We start from the raw sequence: 20,624 nt of genomic DNA on the forward strand, positions 1-20,624 counted from the left end.
GAGACCTAAAAAGGGATGGGCTCTGTCACTGGTAAATGGTTAACAGCATGGAAACTTTATTACAAACAGGTTATCGAAAAATCATATTCTGTTAAGATATGAACAGATTGATGAATAAAGGTGATAATGAAGAAGATGGAATCAACCCAGAAAAATCACATGCCTTTACTCTGGCACTAGATCAGAAAATAACAGCTGGACATTTTTTTGCTGACATATTTGAAGGCAGGGTGAGGCACTGAAATAACTTGAGAATTAAACAATGGTTTTTAATCTGTTGGATTTTTTTTTTAATTTCTGGTAGATTATGCTAGGTTGAAGACACCACTTCCATTACGTTATCTGTGTGAACTGGTATTAGTGAATTTAGAAGAATCTATTCCTAAGGTTGTCATGCCCTAGCATGCCAGCCAAGGTTATAAAAGAAGGAGGAGTCAGGACATCTGTAATCATAACTGATTGCTTGATACCTATTTGCATACAGTCCTTTCTTCCTTCCTTCTAGTATACTTTACATTCATGCTGCAGTGGTGTTTTCCCTGTTAAATAAAATCATCTAATGTAAATGAATGAGTTAGTATTTGCAAGGCCCAGCACTGGTTAATTCTGTTTTCATTTAGAATACTTGGATTTCCGTTGAGGATTTTATTTGGTTTCTGCCTGATAGATCCTCTCATCAATAGCTTTGCCACTCCAGAAATACTTGGTGAATTCTGAAGCATCCAAGTACTGTGGAAAAGACATGGAACAGGCAGTCAGGATTGTATAACAGTTTTTCTTTTGGTGTGGTATACTGAATTTCAGTCACTTTTAGATAAAAGAAGCAAATGTTTCTGTATTCCATGGGAAAATGTCTTAGAATTAGAATTAAAACTGTTAAAATAATTTCCCTGGATTTAGTGGATCTGTCAGTTGAAGCAATGCAAATAACTTGTAAGTCTTGAGACCGATTAGGATCAGGGGAGGGGGCGGAGAAGGCTGATTAGGAAGAAATGGGAGGAGGATTAAACCAAACTTTCCCAGATTAGTGTGCTTAGCAATGCAGTATTACCACTAGGTCAGCAGAGCACTTTGCCTGCTTCCTATTATGCAATGTGACTGTGTTTCAATTTGTTAGCTGAATTTGATTTGTTTACATCTGCTTGTGGAGGGGCAAGTGTGTTTGGTTGGGTTTTTTATTCCTAGTGGTACAATGACTGATTTTGTACCTCTAAGAGGAATGAAGTCTGGCAGAGGTTGGGAGAGAGAATGAAAGACCCAGGATCAACTCTTCCACATGCGCAGGGATTGAGTAACAAATTTGTTTGTGGTGTTTTGACACAAAGAACCAATCCTAGAAATCACAAATGCGACCTGCTGGCATCAATGGGATATCAGTGATATGTGGAACTGTTGTCCCCAAATCAACCCAAAATCCCAAAGTAAATTTTATGTCAGGCCCTTTCATCTATTTGTTCTATACCTGGAACAATGCCTTGATGTCTGTTTGGGCTTTATATGTGACTGTTGCCACCTCATCATATATTTGATATGGTGTTGTTAACTTACACCCCTTTGAGACCCTCAGGGTTGATGTATTCCCTGATTATTCTGTCACATACTGGAGACTGCTTCTGGGGAGTGGTGATCACCAGATGATATTTCTTCCATATGCCTCTTTGCATGGCCCATCGTCAAACTGGCCCACACAGATGAGTAATGACACTCTTTGTCACACTTTGGATATTGGGTTGGGGGAAAATTTGAGGATCTGCTAGTCTAAAAACCAAACTCATAGAAGCTTTGAGGGTGGCTGACACAAAGGAATAAGATGCCTTTGGTCTCAGCCTATTATTCTGAAGTTTCTTTTAGTGTTAACAGGTTTAAGCCACAAGCATTTATTTTCCAAATTCAAAACAGACCATACAGTTGCAGACTTTGCAGGAATAAGTGGACTGGAACAAAAAGGGGGGAAAAAAGAGGCATATTTCTAACACGCAGTTTATTTCAAAAGATTCCTCTCACCCTGACCCAGCTGTACAACTGACAGATGGCGTCACACATGCTGTGTGAGGACTTGGACTTCTCGTGGTTCTTACTCATCTCTGTCTTTGAGATTGTGTTTATGAAAAAGATTCCAGGCCTGAGAACCTCTGCTTCTTTTTTGTAATCTTAAATTAATCCTTGGGCTCCACTTGCATACAAACAAATCCTTTTAATGTGATCAGTCCACATGCAAGGAGTGTCATCCTTCCTGTCCTCAAGTCATTGCTTGTCAGCTGCCACTTTGAAGGTGACAAAGGCTCTCCAGTGTTCTTACAGCCTGGGGACAGATAGTTAAGCCTCATTTCTATCTTTCTGTGAGCACTTAACAAAGTGTATTAATTTGTTATAAGATATGAGCCTTTTCTGTCCACTAGCTTGGGAAATACTTAAATGCTGAGAGTTTGTGTTAAGCTTTTTCATATTAAAAGCTACACAATCTGCATAACCAACCTGCAAGTCTTACATGAATCCTTAGCATTATTATTGTATGAAAGATTAATGCTCGTTAGTAATTGGTCTGAAACAAAAAATAAGACTAATCCATCACTGTGAGGTGAAAATAGTCATGGGGTGCACATGATCCAAGTTTGTACCAAGATTAACTCAGTTCTCAGCCCTTGTTTGTACCTTGGAGGGCCTCCGTGATCACATCTCCAGCCACCTGTGAGTATTATCACCATAGTGTTTTCAGTTGGTCAGAATTAGCTCACCCATCTTTTTCTGTGGTATGTTTACATACCGCTGCTGTTACCTGGGCTGTGGCTATGTCTCTTTGTTCTTTCTGAGCACTTGGGCACGCTTAAGGCTCTGTCTAAATGTTTGGGCCTTGGTGTCCATATTAACCCTCCTCCCTGGCATGCCAGGGTGGTGCAGAAGCAGCGAGCTGTAATGCAGTGTGTCAGAAGTGGCACCAGGCCAAAGTAAAGGGTGTTTCAGAAACTCTGGCCCAGATAGTTAACTGTGCTGTGCTTAGGGTGACAAGGCAGAACACAAACTGTCCCAGTTTTAATGGTTTTCTGTACCAGCCCCAGCATAAAGGGTGCTGTTAAAGCAGTTCAGAGGTTGCTCTGAGCTCTCTATGGCCTTATATATTTAGAGAGAATAATAGATTATGTTAAAGTTTAAAATGAAATTAAATGAAAAGTGATTAGTTTTCTGCATTACTCAGGTGGAGAAAGATCTAACTGGTTAATAGAGATCCCAGTTCTTATTTTATTTCAGTTTTAAGTCATTGTTAAAGAATCAGGGACAGAGGAGTTGATTTACTCTTGGTAGGAATACATTGAGTAAAGATTGACATATCCAAATGCTTGTCTGTTTTTTTCCAGCTGTCAAGCAAAACTATGCAACCTCCCTACAAGTCTTACTTTGCATAAGCACGTCTTGAGGATGGGTGTACTTCCGTTGGCCAGTTTAGCCATAAATACACAATTATGTGTCGTTTTATACTACTTTATCAACCTAAAGCGCTGTAATTGCATCAGTACATTCCCTGATTGTGAATGCATTATATAAAGTCACATCTACTGATTCTTTCTCTTGTGTAGGTTTTGGGGAAAGATGATTAACCAATATGAAACATTCTTATGCTGATACAACAGCTTACATGTTTGAGATTGTTCTAATTTTGTTATTGGATATGGGGGGCAGAACCCAACCCAAAAATAAGCCCTAAATCCTACCCTCGATTCAAAGTAATTAAACAAACTGTATGTTGATTAGGTCTGAAGTATACCTGTTATTGCTGCTTATTTGTGCAGGTATTTTGGTACTGGTTGTTCACATACAACTGAATATTTGTGTAAGTAGTTGCAGATTCAGTCAAGAAGCTGGTAACAAAGTAACAACAGCAGAGCTCAAGACCTTTATTATTTCTATTAATGTGTCACTTTTGTTTGTAGAATGAAATGTGTCTTGCCACACAACAGCTTTCGAAGCAGCTCCTTGCCTATGAAAAGCAGGTATGTTTAACATATGCCTTTGATTTCTTTTCAGCCTCAGCACTTGCAAAGAAGTCTGTGTAAATAGTGTGGTTTCCAGAAGTGCTTAGGCCATCGGCTTTACTTGGTTTCATGTGAAGGCTGTTGTAAAATTCCCCACATATTCAAGGGAGTTAGGTAACTTCTGAGAATCTTTTTTTTTTTTAAAAAAAAAAGTGCAAAATGTGAGTTAAAAAGTTTATTAAGATGCAAACCAGTTTGTTCCTATTGTATGACCATGACTTTAAAATTAGTATAATAAGCATTAACTATATGTTTCCCAAAATCTATTCATTTAAAACAAGAGGAGCAGGGTAAAAGAGTATCTATTAGTGAGTTGCTGTTTTTTCATTTAGTTTTGTCATTTATTGCATTTTGTAGGAGCATTCATTACCTTTGTAGTAAAACACATTGTATTTTATATTCACCTGTAATGATTTATGGACCAAATCTGTGTTTCTATTTTCAGCATTTTGCCTTAGGTAAAGGAGATGAAGAAGTGATATCTACCCTTCATTACTTTTCAAAAGTTGTGGATGAGGTAACTTGACTTCCCAGTATTCTATTTTTACAGTATAGAATATTGGTGTTTTTTCTTTTGGTCTTCATCCTTTTTATTCCGAGCTTTTCTACTGAAAGCTAGGTGGTGCCTGGGTTTTATAGGATCATTTAATTGGGGGGAAAAAGAAGTGTAATATCACCCTTTTGTAATGGTTCGAACTGTTTCTGTGGCTTTGTCCCACATGCTGTCCTCAGAGCAAAGCTGAACTACCTAAATGGGGGAATTAGAAAAGAGACTGAAATAGGGCGTTTCATTTAGGCTGGGGCCATTTCTAATTCAATTCCATTTAATAATGACGTTTGCAGTTTTGAGCTTTAAATGCTGCAGTTTGAGCCAAAACCTGCCAGGGGTGGACGCATGGCAGCTGTGAATGAGTAAAGCTGCAGTTCAGTTGCCATGAGATCACACAGAACCCAGGGAAGTCAGGGAGAGGCCGCAGAAATACCTGCGGACGGCAGGTCGGGCACTACAGCTGTGGGCTCTGAACACTTCTGCTCTCTGGAGGTTGCTGTTGAGTACCAGGAGTCTTTCTAAATGCTTTTGATAGACCTGCCCATATAACATTTCAATATAATCTTAGTATCTAGGGCCTTATTGCTTAAGTATGATTTGTCATATCACAGTGCTGTGCTATCAGAAAAGTGTTGTTCTTCTCGTTAGTCTACTTTCAGCTTTCGTTAAGAAGGCTGAAGGCTGTAGAGAGGTCTGCTGTTTGGGAGAGGAGATAGGAGAGTTGTCCAGCAAAAAATAAGTTAAAAATTTTAGAGCCCGTGGGTGACTCCAACAATATAGTAAGAGGAATCCTAAAAGTTACCTTTCTCCTTAGGCTTCTCGTGCTGCACATGTGCTCTCGGGGGATACTTGAAAGGAGAATCTGTTATCACAAGTCTTATGCTTGTCTGTGTGAACTACGAATAAATCAAAGCAAGAACTTTCTCCTTCCCAGGCACAAGAGAACCTCTCTAGTCAGTTCTGTCAGTCACATTTTCTGCCACAAGAACCGGCTCCATTCCTCAGCTTCCTTTTCTGTGTGTTAGCCACCCCCTGTACCCATTTCTCAGTTGTCTGTTCTACAGGCGTTGAATTGTTCTGGATAGTTTTTTATCATCTAGTGGGAAATAACTGACTTCATCCTCACCTGCAACACCCTGCCCAGAGGCCTCCAGGATACTGTGAGCAAGTGGGCAGAATATCGCACCCTGGTTTGTAGCATCAAATGCTCTAGCAGCGTGATTGACTGTTGTCCTACCTGAACCCATCTGACATTCTTAGCATGCCACTGCTGACATGAGGGCCCTGCCTTCATCCTACACAGTGTCACACCAGTGCTTTAAAATATGTCTCGATGTGCTGAATTTTCAAGAAACACTTATAAAAACAGGAATGCGAAACTGCTCTAAAAGTAAAATATTTGAATGGGACTTTTCATTGTAGTTGTCCTTTGTGTTTGTGGCTTGAGTAACGCTCATGAATGGAAAGAGATTCTGGTCTTGGTGATGGGACTGTAACTCTGTGGTGTAGAGACTAACAAAAACTGGTTAATAAAGGCTGATTACAGATTCAATCCTGTTAGGTTAAGCATTAGAATTAATGATCCAGTGAACTGCCCTAATTCAGTATGTGGGAACTGAAAGCTTCTTGGATCTGTGGGTGACACTAGATAGGAATTAAACATTTAGGGGAAAATGGCCAGCTGTCTCACTTATACAAAAATCACAGAATGTCCTGAGTTGGAAGTGACCCACAAGGATCATCGAGTCCAACTCCTCTTCCTGCATAGGACAAACCCAAAATTCACACCGTGTGTCTGAGGACTTGTCCAGTCTCTTTAACACTCTCAGACTTGAGGCCGTGACACCTCCCAGGGGAGCCTGTTCCAGTGCTCCACCACCCTCTGGGGGAAGAACCTTTTCCTCATGTCCAGCCTAAACCTCCCTGGCACATCTTCCTGCCATTCCCTCTGGTTCTGTCATTGATTGCTAAAGAGAAGAGTTCGGCATCTACCCCTCCTCCTCCCCTTGTGAGGAAGCTGTAGCTGCCATGAGGTCTCCCCTCAGCCTCCTTTTTGCCAGGCTGAACAAACCGAGTGACTTTAGCTGCTCCTCATACGGCTTCCCCTTCAAACCCTTCACCAACACTGTAGCCCTCTTGTGGACACTCTCTAGTAGCTTAAATCTTTTTCATCCTGTGGCTCCCAGAACTGCACACAATGCTCCCAGGTGAGGCCGCACCAGTGCAGAGCAGAGCGGGACAATCACCTCCCTCGCCCGGCTGGCGAGGCACCCAACGTTGGTGCACCCGAGGCTGCCCGGGCACACTATTGGCTCATGTTCAATGGCAAATTGGACCAGAGCCCTCAGGTCCCTCTCCACAGAGCTGCTTTCCAGCATCTGGAGCTAGTTTCTGCATCTTAAAAACATTTCTGGCAGCGGTGGGATTCGAACCCACGCCCCCGAAGAGACTGGAGCCTTAATCCAGCGCCTTAGACCGCTCGGCCACGCTACCCTGCTGGAAAAAAAAATAATCTTGAGAAAATTGTTGTAAGCACTGAAGTACAATGAAATACATTGTACCTTTGTTTTGTCTGCTGGGCACAAATGGCAGGCTGCAGAGTGCTGTTACCTTTTTTATTTACACTGTGTCTTAGAGCATTCCTGTATTCTCTGTTTCAGCTCAATATTCTTCATTCTGAACTGGCAAAACAGCTTGCGGATACAATGGTTCTCCCAATAATACAATTTCGGGAAAAGGATCTCACAGGTAAATTTCTTTTAAAGCTTTAACTTTCTGCATGTGTTCATTCTTGTTTATTTCATAATAAACTGAGACATAATGCCATGTAATAATTGGTTCTTTGATGATTCACAGAAAAGTTTTTTGTGTTATTTTTATTCTGCTACAGAATTGCATTGACAGGTGCATGCTTTTACTCAGACATAAGCTGTGCAAGCTCACCACGTAACATTTTATGCACCATATGGTGTGAATTTAAAAATACACAGCTTTTTTCTTTGCTGGGTCACTGTGCTTTTATACTACTGTAATTTCACTGAAGTAATTGATATTGTAATTGTCTAAAGAAGGGAAATTTAGCGGTGAATCTGGCTTGCAGACAGTATTTATCCCACTTCAGAAGTTTGGGTTCGTTTGAAAAGCACAAGAAAGAATGGCTTTTTAACTTCAGAGTACAGTATATTCCCTTCCTTTTAAGGAATCAGTCCTCTTTAAATTCTTGCCATCCAAGGGTAGTTCCAAGGAACCTGATTGCACAAACTTGGAAACTGTTTACTTAAAACAGGTGAAGTCTACAGCCAAAGCCTCACCTGCTTCATGACAAAAAATGGAAGTTTCTTCAGTTTCCTTGGATGTAAAAATCTTTATTGTTCTGTTCAGCCATCCATCACCACCTCCATTTTTCTCTAGAACAGCATTTTTAGCAGAGGCCTGGCCATAATGAAATTTTATCATAGGCTTAAACAAGGAAGATGAACTGTGTTTTTGCTTTTGATCTTTTTATGTCTATGTATTGAATACTGTAGAAACCTCTAGGTGCAAGTTAGTCACACCTGGGAAGAATTACAGTCTGTCTGCATCAGAGTCCTGAGGAAGTGTTCTGGGGAGAAAAATGTGGCATGAAGCTGATTACTGAGTAGGTTGTTACAAGCAATCAGAGACCATGATGGCATCCTGCAATTTCTCCTTATTCTTTTCACAGTTGCATAATGTCTCTTCTTGTGAATGTACCTTCTCTGTAACTTTTTGAGAAGGGCTTTTCCAGTTGCAGAATACTTTGGTATGGACACTGAGAGCAGCTTGTGCCCAACACTTGTGGAAGTTGAGTGACCTGTTTAGTTTCTCTTCCTTCTCTCTGCATCAGAAACTCATGGCCAGTGTCTGTTATGAGAGCATCATAGCCAATGGTCAGATACGTTAGATACGTATTGCTTTGTACAGCGAAACATAGCAAAAAATGTTCCACATTGATGAAGATTCTCGTACACTAAAGGGGCTGAGTTCATATGTTTCTGGGACTTAGATTTCTCGGTATCACATAAGCATGATCAGGAAGTTGTTCAGAACTGCCAGTTGTTTATGGTAGTGGTGGGCCTTTTGTGATAACAAGCGTACTGAGACGGTGCTTCTTTGGCTGAATTACACTGGCAGATAAGGAATCTTTTTCATAGTGATAACTTACTCAATCAAGTAAACCTGCTTGACTCTTAACTTACTGTCTGCCTAATTCATTTCTTTAGCAGCTGATCTGGTTTGTCATTTTTAAGACAGGCACAACTCATGTGTCTCTGCTTTGAAATTATTGGAGTGACTTAGGCATTAAATCTGCCATAAATGGCCTCAGTTGAACAAAGCGTTTACAGCTGTTTTCACTTTGAATCTTTGATTTCTCTTTTCCAGAAGTAAGCACATTAAAGGATCTTTTTGGCCTTGCTAGCAATGGTATGTTTCCCTGTTTTGTTTGTTTCTAATTGTGTGCACCTGTTATATCACAGAAGACATTTTTAATCTACACACACACGCATCACATTTCTAAAAAAAAATAATATTCCTTGTCTACAGAACATGACGTGTCCATGGCAAAGTATAGCAGGTTACCGAAAAGGAAAGAAAATGAAAAGGTAACGAACGTGGAAGGGAAAAGTTTTCATCAGCTGTCCTGTCTGTATCATGGTTCACTTATGAACTTTAGAGAGTTTATCAGTTAAATTCACAGTAGCTCAAGAGTACTTGTGATTTTGTTTCCAAGCAGACACAAAGCTTTTAAACATAAATTCAGCAAAGTTATATCTGTTTTCTCCAAATTAGGCAAGTGATCAAGTATTGTGTTTAGCTGGAGCCCTTCAGATCCAGGGGAGCTCTTTAGGTAGAGGCAATCCAAATGGCTATAAATACATTTGTATAGGCCCACTGTTGTGCAGCTGATGTGGTGATACTGTGTCATTGGGTACAATTAATTGTGAACTGTCATGAAGCCTTGTGTCTGCTCTTAATTCTGTTTTTTATCTACCTTCCTGCTAAATTTCTCTGTATGGATAGTCATTCCACTTACAGTACACATAATTCTGTTGGTGGCATTGTTTTGCATTTCTTCTTCTTTGGCTACTGGACTACTATTCCAAAATATATCCCTGTATGCCGAAAAGTGTGTGATTGGCCCTGTCCTAAGAGCACATCAGTTCTACGGGGTGATCCTTTAAAGGAAATCCTTCCAGAACAGAATGTGATGTAGCATACTGTGAATTATTCATCTCTGAATTCTGCACTTACAGGCTTGTGTTGTGATCTCAGCTGCAAACAGATTTCTTGCACTGAGATCAGATCCAGAACTTTAGTTGTGGCGGTTACTTAGTATATAGTCACAGCAGCTCCCCAAATGCTTATGTATCTTGCCAGAGAAGGGCTTGAAGTACTTGCTTTGGGTTTTGGATTTGCTTTCTTAGCTTCTTGTCCTTCATTTTAATGTGGAGAAGTTCTGTAATGAGAGTTGTTTAAAGATAACTTGAAAATAATCAGTAAATATATCCATGTACACAGTAACACTTTGTCAACCTTTTTATCAATTTTTATTCAGCTTAAGTCAGAAGTGGCAAAAGAAGTGGCAAATGCAAGGAGAAAGCAGCACCTTTCATCTCTGCAATATTACTGTGCCCTGAATGCTCTGCAGTACAGGAAGAGAGTGGCGATGATGGAACCTATGCTAGGATATACACGAGGGCAGGTATGGACAGTAAAGCAACTATATCACTTAGACGTATCTCTGCGAAAGATAAAACATTGTAGCTCTGGATTTTTTTTTGAGAACTGACAAATGTGGTAATAGGGACAGGGTGAAACAACTGATTTTGTTTGTAGCAGAAAGTTGAATGTTTAGATATTCAGGAAAGACACCAATGAAAAAATATCCAATACACTTATACACAAAATCAGCCTGGGGTTAATTTTTTTCATGGTTGAGCTATGAGTGCAGAAGCATTTGCTTCCACTGTTTACTATGTGTGCACAAGCTCTCCTATATAGCAGTTCACTTCCTGGCACATAATGTTCAGCATATTGATGAGGAGTGTACATGACGGGGAGCAGAGCACGTACTGGAGAACTGGAAAGGCAGAACAGTAGAGGAGGTTGAGCATAAGGATGGCAAATCCCCTTTCTAATCTTTATTCTGCCAGCAATTTGATATAGTGGCTGAACACTTATTTCTCAGGTCTGTAAAATGTGGTAGTAATGCTGATAATCTAACTCTGCAGGATATCAGGAGATCAACAAACTAGTATTTTCACAGCACTTGGTTCTCATTACTACCCGTTTTAAAGATCTGTTGTGCTTCGCTATTGATGAAAGCAAAGTGTGGGAAAATGAGAATTGGGCTGTGAGAATAGAAAAAATAGATGCAGTGCTCTGTTTGAGATTGTAGTGTGGATCATCATTTCCATTGTCCTGTGTCTGTTGCAGATCATGTGTGCCATATAAAATGGGTAATAAATGAGAATTCTGTCACTTTCCCCACCATGGGAGTTCACACTGATTTTTTGCTGTAATTATGCTAAGTGAAAGAACTGCATTGGTTTCCTTTACTGGAACCCAAACAGAACTTTTTTTCCCTGTATTTTATCTGGTAAAGCTGCCATATCTTAGTGCCTTACATAGGAAAGTCTTAGGTAGTTATGGGAATGACAAAGTAGCCAGAAGCAAGTTGATATTGGTGTTTCAGTACTGTGAACTGCCCTTCAGCCCAAGTATATATTTTCTTTATTAGTTACTTAAAACGTGTGTCTCATATCTCACGTTTCCAGTGAATGAGCAGGCCACAAGGTATTTTTGGAAGAACCAATGGCTCATACAGGGTTTATTTGACTGAAAACTGACATCAACAACTAAGCTAGGTGTGTCAGTCTCTCAGTACCATTAGTAGAATTCTTCCCTCCTGAAGTAGGCTTCTGAAATAGAATCATTGTTCAAGAAAGCGTGGTTTCTCTTCTTTGTGTGTAAAGGGTGTCTGTGGCCAATAACATGGTTGCAGAAATCTGATTTATAGGTAAGAAGGACATTGAAGTACTAGAGAGAGTGCAGAGGAGGGCAACAAAGCTGGCGAGGGGTCTGGAGCACAAGTCTGATGAGGAGCAGCTGAGGGAACTGGGGCTGTTTAGCCTGGAGCAAAGGAGGCTTAGGAGCAAAGGAGACCTTATCACTGTCTACAGCTGCCTGAGAGGAGGTTGTAGCATGGGGGGTGTTGGTCTCTTCTCTCAAGTAGCAAGTGATAGGACAAGAAGAAATGTCCTCAAGTTGTGCCAGGGGAGGTTTAGCTTGGATAATAGGAAAAAATTCTTCACGGAAAGGGTTGTCAGTCATTGGAACAGGCTGCCCAGGGAAGTGGTTGAGTCACCGTCCCTGGAGGTGTTTAAAAGGCATTTAGACGAGGTTCTTGGGGACATGGTTTAGTGCTAGAGTTAGGTTATGGTTGGACTCAATGATCCTGAGGGTCTCTTCCAACTGAAATGATTCTGTGATTCTAAAAGGAATCTCATGTCCCAAGGTTAGGGAAAAGGAGTAGAATCACAAGTAAAATTGGATGAAATGGCTAATAAATTGCCTAACAGCCAAGAATTTGATTTTACATCTCTTTCCTGAGTAGTTCACTGGTACTACATTTGCACGGACGCTTTAGCCATGTCCATGTTCCACACAGTTGTCAATAGGCACTAGTGACGGCTGTGTGCCTCACAACAGGTAATCCAAGGTCAAGTCTACACTGAGTGCTTTGCTGCTGTTGCACATCTGAGCCATACCAGCAAGGTGAATTCATCTTCTGTCACAAAATGTGCACTTTGGCCTTAGCAGCTTTATTTAGTGCTTCCAGTAGAAGAAAATCTATGGTAAATCTGTAGTTGACATAACTGATTGCCCTGGAGGCTTCTGCTAGCGCAGGTACACTTCATCATTTTCCTGACTGACTTTGCTATAGCAGTTCAGAGCATTTCCAGGTTGGAGCTGGTAGTACAGGTTCAACTACTAAATCTAATGGGTCGTTTGTGCCTGTTCCTTTTGATATGGTGGTATTGCATAGAGTGGGTCTTAACACCGGTAGACCAAGTTCTGTACAGTGCTAGTATGGGAGGAGGCCACATGTTCCCTTGTTTCAGTCCTTTGGCAAGTTCATTGGAAACATACGTGTCAGCACCCGGTACCTTATGTGCCTGTCAAAGTGGGTGTGAAAGGGAGGAAAGCTGCAAAAGCAAGAAATACAAAGAAAGACAACGCAGCTATTTTGACTATGTGTTTGATCACCAGCCCAAAGTATCAGTCATAATGGGATAGCAGTTAACACAGTCCCTACAACCTCTTATTTGTGTGCCACAACCAGGATAACTTCCATTGTCTGGGGTTTTTTTGTATTTTTCAGATCAACTTTTTTAAGAAAGGAGCAGAGATGTTTTCCAAAAGAATGGACAGCTTTTTGTCATCTGTTTCGGACATGGTTCAAAGGTAACACAAAACTTGTGGCTTGTTGGAATTCTGAGCAATAGCGCTGTAACCTTCAGTACGTAACAGAGAACGCCTCTGTTTCTTTCTCAAGAGAATCCTTCCGTGCTTGCATTGTGTTGTTGGGCATATTTTGTTAAAGCAGCAGGTGGAAATGAGGTATGTTTGTACATGGAAAATGTACAGGAAAGGAAAATGCTGTCAGTGCACTGCAGAGAGTATTTTTACAGTATAGCCAGGAAGTACATACTGCAGTGTTCACGTGCTTTCTTACATACCTGTCTCTCTTCATTCTGAATTAGACATACTTGCTGGGTCTTCTGTAACAATACTGTAACGATAATCCATTGACCTCTCAAATAAGAATTTAGGGCCTATAGAGGCAAACAAAACTCCTCACCATAGAGAACATACTCACTGCATCCAGTGTAGGCTGTACTGGTCCACTGAGTTTCACCTGGTTTGGCTACGTCCTTGTTTCAGCAAACTGCCTCTACTTTTCTACTCCTAATTTTGTGATTATTTTTTCTCCCCTGCGGTCTCATAGTGAAGATTGACATTTTCTTTATAATGAAGTCCCTGTAAATGTAAACTTTACATTTTAAATGTAATCCTATTAGAGAGAACATTAATTTATTTTAAATCAGCTGGAACACTAAACTGAGTCCTTCAGTTTATTGCTTCACACCTTTCATGTTGGACTGTATCCAAATCATTACTTATTCTGACTCCGGTGGCATTTTAAATAACACATACTTGTTTACTTGAGAAGAGTGTTATAAGAAATCTCCCTGTATAGTAGATTCTTTCACTAAATGATTCTTTACTCCCTGTACCTCTATACTTATTTATATATCTTTTCACACTCTTCTGAAATAAATCCCTTTGCAATCTACATAGTGTTTGTACAGACTGGAAGAGATTTTAAACTCCCTTGAAATAGTGCCTGTTAGTAGGGCTAGAGCACCTTGCTTGTGTCGTACAGGTACTGTGACTGTCCTGCCATTGGATCCCCACCATAGAATAACCCCTTGTTTTCCAGAGTCTGATGGATTTGAATTCTGGACAGCACACAGTAGGAAATGGGAGCAAAGACAGGCTGCTCAGTTGTTCTGCTGAGTCTGGTTTTTTTTGTGTTTTAAGTCTGTCACACAAAAATTCTTGCAAGTACTGCTCAAATGTAACTAGTACAGGAGTGTGATGTCTTGGGAAAAACCAAAAGAGAAGCTTGCAAAATTCTGAATGACAACATGCAGCTTAGCAATTACTGACACCGGACATGGTTTGATGACTTAAGATTAGAGACACTGGAAACCATGCTGCCCACTGCTTTCCTTCTTTAGTGCTGGGGATCACAAGGCCTCAGTGAGTCAGATCTGCTTGCTAATCAAGCTAAAAGCTTTTTATTTGCCAGATTTGTTTTCTTGGAACATCAAGCCAATGAGACCAATTGTGCAGTTACAGAATTTTAGCAGTGATGTAGTCTTGCGTCTGTTTAAGCTGATTGTAAAACTGAGTCTTTGCGTTTACTGTATCAATGAAGATACTTTTAAATATTGCCAACAGTGTAAAACACATAAGAGAGGAGAGATCATTAAAATATTCTCAGTAACAAAATGGTGTAGTTGCCACAAGTGCATATAGTTTCAAAATTGTCAGTTTTTCTCTCCTTTCTACCTTGGAGAAAAGCAAAACGTGCCTTGGGAAGAGGAATCCAGTCTTGGGAACTGTGAAGATGCCAGGGCAGTTTTGTCGGAAGCAATTTGTGGTGCAACAAAAAGGACTGATTAAAAGATTCACTGAAGTAGCACTTATGTAAAAACCAACAGCACTGTCCAATTTCATTTCTAAATTGAATTTAAATAATTCTTATTCGGACATTTATCGATAATGTTGAAAGGCGCTAGCGTGCAAAATATGGTCTAATTTAATTCAGATCTGATATTACTCAGCCTTTATAACTCAGCCTCTCATATGACTTGGCTAAGTGGTAAGATGCACACAGCTGGTCTCATTTTGAGGGTGATGTGGGAGCTCAGGAAGTCTCAAGCTTTCTAAAGACATGAAAAAGCTGGAAATAAGCTCACATGAAACAGACTAACACCATGATGCAAGAATGACTCTTCATCTTGCCAGTCAGATACTGCTTAGCGCTGACTTAAATGCAGCACTGTCTCTCTAGATCACTCCAACAGCTACAGGTTATCACCAGCTTCTGCGAAAGATTGGAGAGGAGAATGGCAGAAGAATCATATGTACTTGCCTCATGCTTTTCCACAGGCTTTTTGCCACGGTCAGGGAACGGGACAGTGGACTACACGGATCTCTGGTCCTGCTGTGTGCACATTCTCCAAAAGGTTTAACCACTTGGGCAGGAAATAGGGAGAAAGTTGTTTATTGCGTAGGTGCAAGTATGAATGACTTTCTGTGCAATGACAAGTATTCTTGTGTTCTCACCCTGTGAGTTTTCCTAGTACCCTGGACACGGTTAATAAGTCCCAAAGTTTGGAAAAGTTAATATAGAAATCAAATATTTGCTAGTATTGTTTCTCTGAAAGTCAAAGAACAGCTGCTGCAGTATGGACCTGAAGAGATCATCTAGTCTGCTCTCCTGCTGACAGCAGGATCAGTTAGAGCACAGGGCTCAGCACTGTGTCCCGTCAAATTTTGAGAATCTCTGTCTCACGTGTGGCACACGCAGTAACTTGTTACAGGTTGTGTTCATTGTGTCTCATCCTGCCACTGCACACCTGCAAGAAGCATCTAGCTCCATATGCTGTGTACCCTCCCATCAGGTAGTTAAGGTAGCAGTACATTTCCCCCCTTAGCCTTCATTTCATGGGGCTGAAAAACAATTCTTGCAAGTTCTTCTCATGTCCCATGTTGTGGCCCCCAAGCCATGTAGGTGGCTCTTCACTTCATGTAGGTGGCTCTTCAACTTTGTTTCTGTCTTTTGTGTGCTGGGTCACCAAAACTAGACACAGTGCTCCTACTGGAGCTGAACAGATGGGAATAATTACTTCCTTTGACCCACTGGCTATACTCATGCAGCCCAGGATGTGACTGTCCTTTTTTTGTCACAAGGATGTGGAGCTGGCTCATGTTCAGCTTGTTCTCTAGGGCCCCCAGGTCCTTTGCTGAAAGTTGCTTTCTATCCAGGTGTCTCCTGTCCTTTACAGTTGCATGGGGTTATTGTACCCCAGACAGGACTTTGTCTTTGCTGAACTTCATGAAGTTCCTGTCTGCCCATTTCTGCAGCATGTCAAGGTCCCTCTGAACAGCAGCCCTCCACTCTACCATAGCTGTCTATCAGTCTTCCCAGTTTGGTGTCCTCTGCTCTTATGGGTTGTCGAGCTTGTGTTAAAGACTCTCAACCTGTAAGCTTCAGTGTTGACCATGAGGAACATCACTCAGGTACCATTTGGGCTTTGTCTCACAGATTATAACCCTTTGAGCTCATTAGTACAGCCATGTTTTCTACCCATCTTGTAGTCAGCTGCTCCAGTTTGTATTTCACCAATTTGGCTGTAAGGATACTATGGGAAACCATGTGAAGGGTCTTGCTGAAGCCAAGTGAAACAGCATCCACTGCTCTTCTCCCACCCACCAAGCTAGTCATCACATCACAGAAGGCAATCAGGATTCTCAGGCATGATTTGCCCTTGGTAAATCTGTGCTGGCTGTTCCCACTTGCCTTCTTGTCCTTGGTGTGTTTGGAAATGGCTGGAGCATTTGCTTCTCAACTTTCCCAGAGACTAAGGTATAGCTGGCTGGCTTGTAGTTCCCCAGGTTGTTTTTCTTGCCTGTCTCAAAGGCAGGTGTGACACTTGCCTTTTTTTCAGCCATTAGAAACCTTCCTTGACTGCAGCGAGCTTTTGAGGGTGATGGAGACCAGCCTGGCAGGGACATTGGCCACCTCCTCAGGACCTCAGTTCACACATATGTAACCAGACCTCAGATTCGCAGAAGGGCACTGCAGACAGATAGTACCAAACCAGCTACTTCCTTGTCTACAGATGCTCCAAATAGTGCTTGCAGCTGACATGGAGATCTAAGCCTTTTTATGTATAGTTTATCTAATAGCCTTTTTTTAAATTATTGTATTAATTGTGTCACATTTTGAAAATGGTAGGCCTTTAGTTGCTTTCTTATTATGCCCGTTGCATTGTTGTGGGCTGATGAGAAGAGACTGCAAGTGAAACACAGACTAAGTTTGATGGAAACAAGGCAGATTTATTGGTGTGATGGGACTGTCAAGTGGTCTCTGGGAACCTCTGAAAATCAAGTGGCTCCCAATGATTGCCTGACAGTCGATGGGGAAAAATTAAGAAAATATTAGGGTATTTCACTGGCATATGATGATTCTGACCTCTCTTTGCTTGCTTGTTCCAGTAAAATGGCTACTCTGCTTCCCCCTTAATGCTAAATGCGTCTTTTAGTAATATTATGAAATCATAAATGTTCAGCACTGCAGTATATATCCATATGATGCTTCTGCAATGAATTATCACTTAGTTTCTGAGTGAAAAATTGCACTCAGATACCCTTTCACAGTTATCTCTTTCAGAAAACTGGATTTTTACAGATATGTTCAACAAGAGCTCAGTTTTGCCGGCCTGCAGCAAAGATATTTTCTGAATCACACCAAAGTGGAAGATAGGATTATAAACAAAAATTACAGCTAAAATGATGCTTCAGCTACAGATGTTGTTGTTGTATTGTTCCGAATTCAGGAAAAAGTTACTGTTGAAAACCTGTGGCCAGTTATTAGGTGGTCTTATGGCAGGGATTCCTGCATGTTACACAGTTGCAGGAATAAGACAAAGTCAAGAGATACTCCAGTGAAGCCTGTTTTGAACTGTACTGCTATACTAGAGCAACATCCGTGTATGTTCAGCAATGTAAATTCATACAAATGTGGATTTAAAAGCCATGTCTCTTGAAAAAATAGAACTTAACTCTTTACTCCCAACACTTAACTGTTTCCAATGTCTGCTTGTTTCAGGTGTATAGAACAATCTCATAATTCTAATCATTATCTCTCTGTACTCCTTGAGGAAAGAAAATAACTACGTTTAGTACAAATTGAAAAAAAAGAAAGCATAGCTACTGTATGAGATGTATGGAGAGTAACGTCTTCAAGCTGGGCTTTCAAAATAAAGAGCAAGGGGAAATCCTGGCTGCACTTTTGCTGCCAGCCCACCTAAGATAGCCGTGTGTTCCTTAAACTATTGTCAGTACCTCCAGAGCATACACATCTTGTCTCTTCAGGCTCAGATGAGATTATCTGGGAGCGGTTCCCCATTGTATCCCTCTTTCTTCCATCCTTTCCTAACTGCACTGATTTATTTAGTCCTTAGAGAAAGCCTTGGACATGTAGTCTTACATTCTATTTCCTATAAAGTCTGTTCTAAAAGTAAACTTTATCTTTGCACTGCTCTCTGATATAATTTCAGCTGGTATTTGTGTTCACTTTGGATTACAGATGTTAGCTATATCCTGGTATAAATTGACTAATGATGGATTTGGGCTTGTTGTTTTGTTTTTCCGCAGCATACAAGGAGAGTTGGATGCTGAAGCTGAAAAAATGAGGATATCCCAGCAGGACTTAATTGCAGTTAATGAATCTGTTTACACTCCAGATTCTGATGTAACTTCACCTGCTATCAATAGAAATCTCATCCAGAAGGCTGGCTACCTTAATCTTAGAAAGTAAGACAGCTGTTGCTACCTGTTAGTTTGTTTAATTGTTGACTAGTTGCTACTTTTTTTTGGAAGGGGGGGGAGATGGGATCATAAAGACTCCTCAGGTAATGATATTTGAGGCTCCTGAACCACTGTGGTAGCTGTATTTTTCACCTCCTAAGTATCAATGTTGTCTTTGAAAATGTGCTTTTGAAGCTTAAACCAAGTTAGAGGTGCTGGAGACTCTTTTCCTGAAAACAGAGTCATAGAATCACAGAATAGTTTGGGTTGGAAGGGACCTTCAAAGGTCATCTCGCTCAACCCCCTGCAATGAGCAGGGACATCTTCAACTAGATCAGGTTGCTCAGAGCCCCATCCAGCCCAGCCAGGGATGGGGCATCTACCACCTCTCTGGGCAACCTGGGCCAGTGTTTCACCACCCTCAGTGTAAAAAACTTCATCCTCATGTCTGGCCTGAAATTTACTTCTCTTTGCATTCTCCTACAGGGATGATTTCCTGCATTCAAGTGGCTAAAAATTAGAAACTGATAGGGCTGGGTTTAGATTTTTCCCAGTTCTTAGGACTAATGAAAACTTAGTGTTTACAAAAATAAACAGCTGTATTTTGTAGTTAATACATGCTTTCATAAATGATCTCTGTTACATAAATAAAAGCTTTATGGACAGTCTAGTTGCATAACTTTTAATGTATACCATACATAATTACCTTTGCAGATTTTCCAATCAAAATCTTCCATCAGCTTCCACAGGAGCTATGTATTATTGGTGGCATATAGTAACCCTGTTTAGGTATTTGATTAAATATCAGTTTATTTCTGTTTGACTAGCAATTTTTATTAAGTTCTCATAGCATTCTAAAAGCTGGATTACAATATAATAGGACTCTATAGCTGGGGGGCAGATGGACTCTGAGATATCACTTGCAGAAAATACTTGTTTAATGATGATTCTTTGTGCTGAAATTGCTGATGCTGCTCCTCAGCTTAATAGTATTTCATATCAGTTACTCAACACCAATAATTCTTTTATTCCTTAACTACCTGATACTGCAGAGAGTGGTTTTTTTTAACTTGGGATGTTTGGAATTAGTTTAATTCTTCAGCTTTCATTAAGGATTAGCCTCTGCTAGGAATAGGTGCTGCTTTTACTTTTTGACAGAGACTTGTCGAAAACAAAAATTCGAGGGATGAACATGAAGTTCAGATTAGCATCAGGAAATGTTTGCAGTTTCATGTATGTTTGGAGTGATTTCTAAATAGTAACAAATCTTTATCACTGCATCTTCTCTTTAGTAAAACCGGTCTGGTGACTACAACTTGGGAAAGACTCTATTTCTTCACTCAAGGCGGTAACTTGATGTGTCAGCCAAGAGGAGCTGTAGCTGGAGGATTGATTCAGGACCTGGACAACTGCTCTGTTATGGCTGTGGACTGCGAAGACAGGAGATACTGCTTTCAGATCAGTACTCCAACAGGCAAAGCGTATGAGACAGGTTTTATTTGAGGACAGCCAGTCACACCTACCCCTTCAGATGATGTTTCATGTAAAACATGCTTGCTATAGTAGTGAGCATTTCTGGGTTTCCAGAAGGGTGTTTCCAAATTAAAAGCGTGTTCCTTCCCATCCTCCCCCACAACTGCCTGCACAGCACATCCTTTAGCTGCAGCTTAATCGTGAGATTTGTTCCTTTGATGGGTAATAGATACAAAGCTTGGTGATGTTATTATAAGAATTAGAGTCAGACACTCCTGGTGTCCACTGCTAGCACTGATACGCTATGTTTATATTTTAGGGGTATAACTCTTCAAGCAGAAAGCAAGAAAGAATATGAGGAGGTAACAAATATTTTCTTAATA

At 40.7% G+C, this 20,624-nt stretch overlaps 1 protein-coding gene across 1 annotated transcript in view; it reads left to right on the forward strand.

Moving 5' to 3' along the window:
* The window catches only part of APPL2 (adaptor protein, phosphotyrosine interacting with PH domain and leucine zipper 2), a gene marked incomplete at its 3' end in the record, with an annotated part of 41,553 nt that overhangs the window by 11,565 nt on the left and 9,364 nt on the right, over positions 1-20,624 (forward strand). The window contains exons 3-12 of the mRNA XM_080360016.1: positions 3,927-3,986; positions 4,474-4,545; positions 7,239-7,326; positions 8,980-9,021; positions 9,142-9,200; positions 10,154-10,300; positions 12,983-13,065; positions 18,616-18,774; positions 20,061-20,249; positions 20,561-20,603. Coding sequence (XP_080216142.1) covers positions 3,927-3,986; positions 4,474-4,545; positions 7,239-7,326; positions 8,980-9,021; positions 9,142-9,200; positions 10,154-10,300; positions 12,983-13,065; positions 18,616-18,774; positions 20,061-20,249; positions 20,561-20,603 — 942 coding nt within the window. The remainder of the gene's footprint in view (positions 1-3,926; positions 3,987-4,473; positions 4,546-7,238; positions 7,327-8,979; positions 9,022-9,141; positions 9,201-10,153; positions 10,301-12,982; positions 13,066-18,615; positions 18,775-20,060; positions 20,250-20,560; positions 20,604-20,624) is intronic.

Source organism: Nesoenas mayeri (genome assembly GCF_963082525.1).
Source record: "Nesoenas mayeri genome assembly, chromosome: 1".
Lineage (NCBI taxonomy): Eukaryota > Metazoa > Chordata > Aves > Columbiformes > Columbidae > Nesoenas > Nesoenas mayeri.